At 41.1% G+C, this 12,236-nt stretch overlaps 1 protein-coding gene across 1 annotated transcript in view; it reads left to right on the forward strand.

The window, feature by feature from the left end:
• LOC107560319 (uncharacterized) overlaps nucleotides 1-12,236 on the forward strand; it is a 34,751-nt gene that overhangs the window by 15,575 nt on the left and 6,940 nt on the right. Inside the window, exon 8 of the mRNA XM_016244464.1 lies at nucleotides 2,099-2,237. Coding sequence (XP_016099950.1) covers nucleotides 2,099-2,237 — 139 coding nt within the window. The remainder of the gene's footprint in view (nucleotides 1-2,098; nucleotides 2,238-12,236) is intronic.

A 12,236-nucleotide genomic window follows, 5' to 3' on the forward strand; every position in this document is an offset into this window, starting at 1 on the left:
CGTTTACTTGCAGAACGCAAGCTTCTAGAGGGCACATAACTCTGAAGTAATGAATTTAGGTAAATGGGTGCAGAGCCAGTGGTGGTTTTGTAAGCAAACGTTAATGCCTTGAATTTAGTGCGAGCAGCTACTGGTAGCCAGTGCAAATTGATGAACAGAGGTGTGACATGCGCTTTTTTCGGCTCATTAAAGCTTAATCTTGCAGCGGCATTTTGGATGAATTGTACAGGTTTCATAGAAGTGGCTGGAAGACCTGCCAAGAGAGCATTGCAGTAGTCCAGCCTGGATGGAACAAGAACTTGAACAAAGGAGTTGTTCCATGTTCTGAAAGAAATGGCCTGATCTTCCTAATGTTGTATAAAGCAAATCTGCAGGACCGGGTAGTTTTAGCAATGTGGTCAGAGAAATTCAGCTCATCAATCTCAACTCCAAGGTTTCTAACTGTTTTTGAAGGAGTTATGGGTGATGAGCCTAACTGGATGGTGAAATTGATAAAGTGCTGGGTTTGTTGAAACCACAGGCAGTTCTGTCTTAGCCAGGTTGAGTTGAAGGTGATGGTCCGTCATCCAACAAGAAATGTCTGTTAGACATGCTGAGATGCTATGCTATGAGCAGCTATGGTCGGATCATCAGGATGGAATGAGAGGTAGAGTTGAGTGTCATCAGCATAGCAGTGATATGAAAAGCCATGTTTCTGAATGACAGAACCTAGTGATGCCATGTAGACAGAGAAGAGAAGTGGTACAACCACACCATTGCAATAATATAAGCAATAAAGTAGTAGATCAGTAATTTTCATGATCTGTTTGAGCTACAGTGCATGATGGGAGATGGAACCTCACCTCCAAGACCGTAAGTGCAATCAAATTGTATGACTTGGATTGATCTGTAAGAATTTCAAGTTAAAACCAAAAAGCATGCTTGTGTAATACAAAATCTAATGTTCTACTAACAACTGTGATTAGCTACACCAGGTAATCAGTGCACAGAGGCAACTTATGCTGAGAAACTAACCTGGTCAGGGGCAGGCTAATTACCACTGACTCTCTCACATACAATTATTTGACTTCATTATCAGTCCAAAAATAAAAGTATACAGAAAATGCAACTTAAATAATACATCAATTAAATAAAAATATAGGCTACAACCGAATGTATGTATTGTTTAATGTATTGCGCCCCAGGATTTAATGACATTGTATTTAAGGTATATAAACATTTTAAAATGGTTGCTACTTGCACATTCAGTTGATCTGCATTTCCCCTGCCATGCAGCCTTTCTTTGTTTTTTTGACAGCTGTACCTTCTATGGTTATTAGTAGAACATTAAAACATTACAATCTAAAATTGCTATTTGAAGCATTAAAAACATTCAATTAAAAGTACAAAAAAAAACAGACTACATTTTAACGGGTAGGAATAGGCCTACACATTAACTAATTTGAGCTAGTAATTAGGGCTGTATTAGCTAGCTTACATTTGATTTACAGCCACTGAACCTGAATCAAATTAGTGAGATTGCATGAACTTTAATTGTCGTTTATTGAACCACTTTAGCCTCAATTAATTTGTTAGGTTATTTCAAGTCAGGGTTTGGACTTTCAAGTCAGGTTTTACAATTTGCATTTAATTTACTGACCCTCAAGCCATCCAAGATGTAGGTGACTTTTTCTTTCTTCAGTCGAAGTGTACAGAAGTTTTTAGCTGAAACCGTGGTCCTTGGTGACTCATAAAATGTAGTCCACAGCTCTCGTCCCTTTGAGAGGCATAAAATAATATACAGACAAAATTTGCAACACAAAATTAATACTCATGGTTCCTGATGATATATTGAGTTCTTATGAAGTGAAACAATCAGTCTGTGCAAGAAACTTAACATTATTTACAACATGTGTGGACTTGCATTTTATGAATCACCAAGGATCATAGTTTAAGGTAAAAATATTTTACTGAAAAAAAAAGTCAGCTACATCTTGGATGGTCTGAGTATGGTTCATTTATTTCAACTACCTTTTCAAGTATTTACATGTAATGGTCCCCTACTCAGTACAATAAATCACTCACTGTATTAATAGGTTTGTTCTGTTACTCGCCACAGGTGCTGTATAAAGACACCACCTGGGTAATGGGTCATGTGATCATGAAGAGGCACAAGGGGGCGGAGACTAAGCTGATGAAGTGTTTAAAAAGCATGCCCAGTAACGTCAGCCAGCCACTCAACACTTGCTATACTGCTGGTGAGTTATCAGGACAATAATGGTAAAAAATGAATTAACTCTTGCCATGTTTATACATCAGATAGTATCACTCAGACTACGGTCCCCTCAAGTATACTGCCAGAAAGATTGAACCATTATTTAATGAAATTATTTTTTAAAACTCTGCATAAGTGTTAAAAATGAAGGAACTAACAAAAATTACATATTTTAGAACACAGTGAGAGCATGATATTTCAGTCTCAATAAAAGCAGGGTAAAAGGCTTGATTTTTATATACATAACACAATAAAATGTAATGAGGATAATTGAGTGATGAAAAACGAATATTAAAAAATAATACTAATAGGGCTGTCACGATTCCTCGATTAAATTTGAGTACTCAAAACCAGCCTGGCCAAGCTGGTTTTACAGTAGCTGGTTTTCCCAGCCTGACCAGCTAAAAAAGTGGTCAAAACCCCTCTAAAACCAGACAGCTGACAAGCTATGACCAGGGTGGATGATTAGCTAAAACCAACCAACCAGCTTAGGCTGGTTTTAGCTGTTTTTTTTAGCAGGGTATCTTTCTAAATATGCTAACTGTTTGCTATATGCTAACATTGCGACTTCAAAATACAAGTTTAAACCCTCGCTCTGAGTTTGCATGTTTTGATTTCCACATGTTCTTGTTCAAGAAATTACTGGCTGTAGCATTTCTATCACAAAGATATTACGGAGTAATCAGAACATGAGATGTGCGGATCCATGTGCAAGGCTTTATTACAAAGGCGTGGTCAAAGAACGGGCAAGGGTCAGACAACAACACAGGTACATCACAGGCAAGGCAAAGAGTATTCTTAAGGCAGGTGAGGGTCTTCGATCTGCGAAAGTAATCCAGAGGGCAAGGCAAACGGGTAATCCACAAACAGGCATAGTCCAGTAAATGGGCAAACAGAGACCAAACGATAAGGCGAGAGAAATCCAAGGCAGGTAGAGAATCAGGCAATCAAATAACACAATGAGGCTTGACTAGACTAGAACTAGGAACAAATACAAGACTAGGAAAAGGGCTCTGTAACGTTGCAATCACTAACTGAGCGATATACTCGGCAGTGAGAGAGAGGAAGTCCATGGCTTATGTAGGGTGTGTGATTGGCAGCAGCTGTGTGTGTAATCAGTGCAATGGATGCTGGGATATGTAGTCCGGGATGACATGCAACAGTTTGTGTAGTGTGAGAGTCAATGTAACGGAAGGGTGACCTCTGGTGGCAATTGGACGGAACATCCTGTTCATGACATCCCCCCCCCCCAAGGAGGGGCTTCCAGACACTCCTAAAACAGTAAAATCCAGGAGAGTGGTGGAGCGGAAGTGGAACAGGGGGAGGGATGGAGGGCCAGGTCCACGTGGAAGTGGAGAGGCCGGGGACTGAGACAAAGTTGGCAGAGCAGAGCACCAAGGCAGAACCGGCGAAGCAGATAGCCAGAGTGGGGCCGGCAGAGCAGGTGAAGCTGAGGACTGACCTTGATAATCTGGGTGCAACAGACAGGACGTGACGTGACTCTTGATGATAAGTTGTGACGTGACGTGACTCTGGAAGATCAGCTGTGATGTGACATGACTCTGGATGATGAGCTGTGATCTGATGTAAGGGAGCCAGATAGACAGGCGGAAGGACACAGGATTTCATAAAAAAATATATATATTTTATGCGTAAAATAAGGAAAAGTCACAAACAAAGAATACAAAAAGAATAAATCAACTTGGTTCAATAAATAATCTAGCTACATTAGAATAACTAAGGTCAACAACACACTTTAACTCCGTATATAGAGAAACTGAGGAGAACTGAACAAAACAGAGCTGACCTCCCAACTAACACAACAGACAGGTATTTAAGACAAACGGTGAGCTCACTTAATCAAGACAGGGGAAACATACAATCAACATTTCGTAATTCAGCAAGTAAATTTACAATTAAACTAATCTAAATAACTATAACAAACAACCAAAATAACAATAATAAAACAAACAACAAATATCAATAATAAGAAATAAGTGAAAAAGAAAACCAATCAAAATCAATCAAATTCCATTTCCTTCGTAACGTAAAAGGTAAATAAAGAGTAGGGAAAAAATGTATGACTCACTAAACAGGTAAATTAATATATAAATAAATGTGTACAAGGGAAAAATGCATTCAGTATGCATGAATGAGTGCGGAGTTACCCTTATCAATGTGTGGCCTCAGGTTCGGCCATTACACACCCCCTCCTTTCAGAAATCTCATCGGTACAACGAGATAAGTAGTCAGCAGTCACATTGGACTTGCCGGGGACATGCATAGCCAAGTACCACCGTGTTATTCTCCCATTGGTATCTTTCATCCTTTCCAACCACTGGAGAGCTTTATGGTCTATGGCTATTTTGAACTCCCTACCCAGTAGGTAATATCTCAAAGAGTCTAGGGCCCATTTCACTGCCAAACATTCCTTCTCCATAATAGAATAATAAACTTCCCGTGGAAAAAGTTTGCGGCTGATGAAAGCTACTGGCCGGCGTTTACCTGGAGGTCCTTGTAGAAGCACAGCCCCTATGCCCCTCTCAGAGGCATCTGTCTGGACAACAAAGTATTGAGCAAAGTCTGGACTATACAGCACAGCATTTTCCTTAGTGCAGTTTGAATACCTCGGAAAGCTGCCATCCTTTCCTCTGACCACTGACACTGATTCGGACATTGGACTCCAACCATATCTGTCAACAGGGCGGCCCTACTAGAGAAATTAGGAATAAAGCGATTATAAAATCCTGCCATTCCTTGAAAGGATCGAAGTTGCTTATGTGTCTGTGGAATGGGAGCTTCCTCTAAAGCTTGAACCTTCTTGACCTGAGGTCGCACTACCCCGTTACCAATAACGAATCCCAGGTATTCTGTTTCTTTCCTGGCCACGGCACACTTGGCAGGGTTCACTGTGAGGCCTGCTTTTTGTAAACACTGCAGAATCTCTTGAAGATGTTGAACATGTTCTGCCCAGGTGTTGCTATAGATAACCAGTGTTGGGGAAAGTTACTTTTAAATGTAATGCATTACAATATTGCGTTACTCCATTAAAAAAGTAACTAATTATGGTACTTAGTTACTTTTTATGGAAAGTAATGTGTTACGTTACTTTTGCGCTACTTTTTAAATCTGGACAGGGCTTGCTTGTTTGTTTTTAAAATAAAAAAGTTCTATTTTTGGCAAATATAAAAGCCTTTTCACACCAGAAGTGAAATGAATAAGCCTCAGGCTCAAGGGAAAGTACATTTACGTCCGTACAGTAGAATGCAGAAGAAGACATTTCAACACACTTCAGCAATAAAAAAAAGACACAAATGTTTGTCTAGAGTAATTTGTGCTTATTAGTACGGTTGAACTGGATCATCGAAGGTCAGAAGCAAATAGAATGGGATTAAATACATAAAGGATATTTGTGTTGTTTAACATTTAATTATTGCAGGTGTGCGTCATATTCTGAGTTGCATTATTTTTATTCATTTTGAGGAATATTGAATCAAAAATGAAAAAATATATATTTTTTTGTGAGTGAGATGAATTAATGCATATTCATATTTATTTTATTACTACAGTAACATCTGATTTCTCTCAACATGGGGACAGGAGAGCTGTCAATCAATAAATTGAAAAATAAAAGTAACTTGCGTTACTTATTTGAAAAAGTAACTCAGATAATCTCTTGTAAATTAAAAAGTAATCTGATTACGTAACTTACGTTACTTGTAGTGCGTTACCCCCAACACTGTAGATAACTATGCCATCTAAATAGGCTGCAGCAAAGGTTAATCCACATAGTACCTGATCGATAAGCCTTTGAAAGGTGGCCGGTGCCCCATGCAGGCCAAAGGGTAGAACCCGGAAATGGAATAAGCCCCATGGGGTCCTAAATACTGTCAAAGGACGAGCCTGCGGGGTGAGTAGTATCTGCCAGTACCCTTTGGACAGGTCAATAGTTGTCAGATATTTGGATTTGCCCAGCCGATCAATTAAGGCATCTATATGGGGAGTAGGATAGGAGTCAAACTGTGATATAGAGTTCAAGTACCTGAAGTCAATACAGAATCGGATGCTCCCATCCTTTTTTGGTACTAAGACCGGATAACACCACTCGCTTTTAGAGGGTTCAATAATTCCTAATCTCAGCATTAAGTTCACCTCCTCCTTTAGGACCTCTTGGAGTCTCTCCGGTATTCTATAACTCAAACGTCTAACAGTTGTATTAGGTTTTAGTACCACATCATGTTGTATCAACGACGTTAAGCCAGGATATTCAGAGAATAGTTCAGGATCACATAGAGCTCTCACCTGGGACTGCTGATCTTCCAGCAAATGCTGCAGATTGATACTCCCAGTTACTGGTTGAGGCAAGTATGGGTCTTCCCATTCCTCTTCCTCCTTCACATGACAAATCATCATAACTTGTGCTTTTTGTTCAGGTCGGGATACCCACTTCTTTAAAAGATTAACATGGAGTGTCCGACTAGCACGATCTTGCCCTGGAGTGGCTACCTTATACGTGATGGGGCCTAGTTGGTTCTTGATCTCAAAGAGACCCTGCCACTTGGCCAACAGCTTATTCTCCTGGCTCGGCAGCATCACAAGCACTTTTTCCCCAACCTCAAAGCCTCTTTCACGGGCCGACTGGTCATACCATGCCTTTTGGTGCCTCTGGGCCTCAGTCAGGTGAGTTTGGGTCAATGCCCTCATTTTCTATAAACGTTCCCTCATTTCCAAAAGAAAAGACACAATGTTAGTAGGTTCACTCTTACCACAATCTCCTTCCCAGACTTCTTTTAGTAGTGTCAGAGGACCCCGAACTTCATGACCATATAACAGTTCAAACAGGGAGAAGCCAGTAGAAGCCTGGGGAACTTCCCTGTATGCAAAGAGAAGATATGGGAGCCATTGATCCCAGTCCTGGCCAGTCTCATCAACGAATTTACACCGCATTTGTTTTAACGTCTGATTGAAGTATTCTGTAAACCCATCAGTTTGAGTATGGTAGGGGGTCGTACGCAAACTCTTGATTCCCAAAAATTGTTAGACCTGCTTCAGAAGATTGGACATAAAATTAGTCCCTTGGTCAGTGAGAATTTCAGCAGGTAATCTGACTCTGGAAAATAACTGCCCTAAGCAAATTGCAACATATTTGGCTTTGATAGACTTTAAAAGAAATACCTCTGGGTACCTTGTAGCATAATCAGTAATCACTAGAAGAAACCGGTTACCTGCACGGCTCTTTTCCACCGGGCCAACAATATCCATGCCCAGCTTTTCGAATGGTGTACTGATTACAGGAAGAGGCTGAAGGGGAACTCTTGATGGATGCTTCATAGATACCTTTTGACACTCAGGGCAGCTTTTACAGTACTGGGCAACATCTGCTTCCAGGCCGGGCCAGTAAAAGTGTCTCTTGATTCGCGCTGTAGTTTTCTTCTTCCCTAGGTGGCCAGCCCAGGGAATTGAATGGCCCAGGTGAAGGACAACATTCTGAGCATCCTGCGGAACCACCAGCTGTTTCACCCAAGTGATCTGGCGGTAGAGTATGCCCTGTTCAAATAAATAATGCTCACCCTTGTCATTAATGAGTCCCTGTCCTGCCTTTTCCTGGTTTGTTTTCTCCAAGCATACAGGAAGACTTGACTTATGTTAGTAGGCAGCTGGATCTGCGGAGTTAGACTGCATACCCTTTCTCAGGGCAAACGGGAGGCATTATATTCAAGGTTTGCTTGTCTCTTTTGACATTGGGATTTTTTAAACTTTGGGCTTCACACCTTCAGGTCGACTTCATAAAACGGCAATGTCGAAAGTGTCTAGTTGATTTTTCTGGCCGCTTTGCCATAGCTCTTGTTACCACCACATGGCATTGTTGCAAGGGCTGGACTAAATCCAGGAGGACTGGTAAATCACGACCCAAAACTACAGGATACGGAAGATTATCTGCTACCCCTACTTCTAACAGGTAGGTTTTCCCTTCTACCCCAATGTATAGGTCTGCAGTGAGCACCATTCTTTCCTCCCCATGAATGCAGCAGATGGGTACCTTAGTAGAGGACCGAACTAAAGATGGAGCCACAAACTTCCTGTTCACCAGGGTCTGGTCACTCCCAGTATCAATTAAGGCTCTCAGTTCTTTACTATTTACAGTCACTATCATTGTCGGTAGTAATTCACTTGACTTGTTCACATTTACTGCCCCACCTCTGGGATCAAAGCACAAGTTAGTAAGTTTAGCTGCATTTTGTAGGCAGGCTGGCCTTGTATGGCCTTCTTGTCCACACTGGAGACAGACAACTGGTACTCTTAGAATTCTGTGCGATTTAATTTCTGGAGAATCTCTCTTGGGAGACTTACCCGATCCAGCCACTGGCGTCTGATGGAACTGAGAAAATTGTGGCTGTCGGGTCTCATGACCAGTTTTCCGGCCCCAAGGTTGATTTTTCCTCCTGGCAGCCACAAAGACATCAGCCAGTGAAGCAGCTTCCACTGCCGTCCCAGGGCCCCGTTCCCGGACCCAAACCTGAAGTTCAGGAGAGAGCATGCAAAGATACTGTTCTAGAATTATCATCTCACCCACCTCTTCAACCTTTTCTCCTTGGGTCTGATCCACTTGCCATAAAGTTCCTTAAGTCTTGTATACAGTTCTTTTGGACTCTCAGAAGGATGGACATCTAAGGAGCCAAACCTTTGTCTATATGTCTCTGGGCTGATATAGTATTTCATAAGGATGGCTGCCTTAACCTTATCATACACAATACACTCATCCAAGTCCATATTAACATAGGCAGCCCCTGCTTTGCCAGTTAATAACGGAACTAAATGAAAAGTTCAGTCAGGTTTGGGCCAATGGCAAACTGAGGCAATCCGCTCAAACGTTATCAAAAAATGTTCTATATCATCAGAATCTGTTAATTTTTGTAGTCGAGGTTTGTGATGCCATGATGGTCCTGAAGAATCTCCAGTGCGGTTAGCCTCTCTTGTATGAGAGGTACATTGGAGGGAAGAAGGTCGGGTCTCAGAATCTGCATCTCCAGCTCGCCCTTCAAAAGAATCCAAGTCAGTAGGACATAGCTCAGGAGTAAGTGAGGTGCGAGCCTGAACTTCCATCTGTAACAAACTGAACTGATGTTGGATAGCTCTGAATCGTCGCTCTTGCTCTCCATACTCCTGCTTGCTTAGTAACTCCCGGGCATCCATTTTTGCGATATGTGCTCGAAACAGGCTAGTCAAATCAGATAATGATGGTTCCCGACTTGCAATCTCCGTAGCTCCATCATCCACTTCTTCCTCCAAAAGCCTCTCCTCACTTCGTTCTTCCTCTCGCTCAGCTGGAGCTACCTTAGGGGCTCCTTTCTTCGGCGGTCGACTCATGACTCCTCAAAAATATAATTGAACAGGAGTGAGAGGAAAAAAAAACCTGTGTCCTCTACTGTCTTATCCCACCGCTGCCACCACATGTAAGGGAGCCAGATAGACAGGCGGAAGGAGACAGGATTTCTTTAAAAAAAACTGAATTTTTGTTCCAAAAAATAAGGAAAAGTCACAAACAAAGAATCCAAAAAAATAAATCAACTTGGTCCAATAAATAATCTAGCTAGATTAGAATAACTAAGGTGAACAACACACTTTAACTCAGTATAAAGAGAAACTGAGGAGTACTGAACAAAACAAAGCTGACCTCCCAACTAACACAACAGACAGGTATTTAAGACGATGAGCTCACTTAAACAAGACAGGGGAAACATACAATCAACATTTCGTAATTCAGCAAGTAAATTTACAATTCAACTAATCTAAATAACTATAACAAACAAACAAAATAACAATAATAAAACAAACAACAAATATCAATAATAAGAAATAAGTGAAAAGAAAACCAATCAAATTCCATTTCCTTCACCCATGTGATGTGACATGACTCTGGATGATCAGCTATGATGTGACGTGACTCTGGATGGTCAGCTGTGACGTGACGTGACTCTGGACGAACTGCTGAGACGTGACAAGGCTCTGGGAGATCAGCTGAGATATGATGAGGCTCTGGCAGATCAGCTGTGATGTGACTTGACTCAGGAATGGAAGCTGTGACTTGACTTGACTCAGGAAGATCAGCTGTGACTTGACTTGACTCAAAAAGCCTCTCCTCACTTCGTTCTTCCTCTCGCTCAGCTGGAGCTACCTTAGGGGCTCCTTTCTTCGGCGGTCGACTCATGACTCCTCAAAAATATAATTGAACAGGAGTGAGAGGAAAAAAAAACCTGTGTCCTCTACTGTCTTATCCCACCGCTGCCACCACATGTAAGGGAGCCAGATAGACAGGCGGAAGGACACAGGATTTCATAAAAAAATATATATATTTTATGCGTAAAATAAGGAAAAGTCACAAACAAAGAATACAAAAAGAATAAATCAACTTGGTTCAATAAATAATCTAGCTACATTAGAATAACTAAGGTCAACAACACACTTTAACTCCGTATATAGAGAAACTGAGGAGAACTGAACAAAACAGAGCTGACCTCCCAACTAACACAACAGACAGGTATTTAAGACAAACGGTGAGCTCACTTAATCAAGACAGGGGAAACATACAATCAACATTTCGTAATTCAGCAAGTAAATTTACAATTCAACTAATCTAAATAACTATAACAAACAAACAAAATAACAATAATAAAACAAACAACAAATATCAATAATAAGAAATAAGTGAAAAGAAAACCAATCAAATTCCATTTCCTTCACCCATGTGATGTGACATGACTCTGGATGATCAGCTATGATGTGACGTGACTCTGGATGGTCAGCTGTGACGTGACGTGACTCTGGACGAACTGCTGAGACGTGACAAGGCTCTGGGAGATCAGCTGAGATATGATGAGGCTCTGGCAGATCAGCTGTGATGTGACTTGACTCAGGAATGGAAGCTGTGACTTGACTTGACTCAGGAAGATCAGCTGTGACTTGACTTGACTCAGGAAGATCAGCTGTGACTTGACTTGACTCATGACGATCAGCTGTGACTTGACTTGACTCAGAAACAGGCTAGTCAAATCAGATAATGATGGTTCCCGACTTGCAATCTCCGTAGCTCCATCATCCACTTCTTCCTCCAAAAGCCTCTCCTCACTTCGTTCTTCCTCTCGCTCAGCTGGAGCTACCTTAGGGGCTCCTTTCTTCGGCGGTCGACTCATGACTCCTCAAAAATATAATTGAACAGGAGTGAGAGGAAAAAAAAACCTGTGTCCTCTACTGTCTTATCCCACCGCTGCCACCACATGTAAGGGAGCCAGATAGACAGGCGGAAGGAGACAGGATTTCTTTAAAAAAAACTGAATTTTTGTTCCAAAAAATAAGGAAAAGTCACAAACAAAGAATCCAAAAAAATAAATCAACTTGGTCCAATAAATAATCTAGCTAGATTAGAATAACTAAGGTGAACAACACACTTTAACTCAGTATAAAGAGAAACTGAGGAGTACTGAACAAAACAAAGCTGACCTCCCAACTAACACAACAGACAGGTATTTAAGACGATGAGCTCACTTAAACAAGACAGGGGAAACATACAATCAACATTTCGTAATTCAGCAAGTAAATTTACAATTCAACTAATCTAAATAACTATAACAAACAAACAAAATAACAATAATAAAACAAACAACAAATATCAATAATAAGAAATAAGTGAAAAGAAAACCAATCAAATTCCATTTCCTTCACCCATGTGATGTGACATGACTCTGGATGATCAGCTATGATGTGACGTGACTCTGGATGGTCAGCTGTGACGTGACGTGACTCTGGACGAACTGCTGAGACGTGACAAGGCTCTGGGAGATCAGCTGAGATATGATGAGGCTCTGGCAGATCAGCTGTGATGTGACTTGACTCAGGAATGGAAGCTGTGACTTGACTTGACTCAGGAAGATCAGCTGTGACTTGACTTGACTCAGGAAGATCAGCTGTGACTTGACTTGACTCA

The sequence above is a fragment of the Sinocyclocheilus grahami genome, unplaced genomic scaffold (genome assembly GCF_001515645.1).
Source record: "Sinocyclocheilus grahami isolate Dianchi unplaced genomic scaffold, SAMN03320097.WGS_v1.1 scaffold720.1, whole genome shotgun sequence".
NCBI lineage: Eukaryota > Metazoa > Chordata > Actinopteri > Cypriniformes > Cyprinidae > Sinocyclocheilus > Sinocyclocheilus grahami.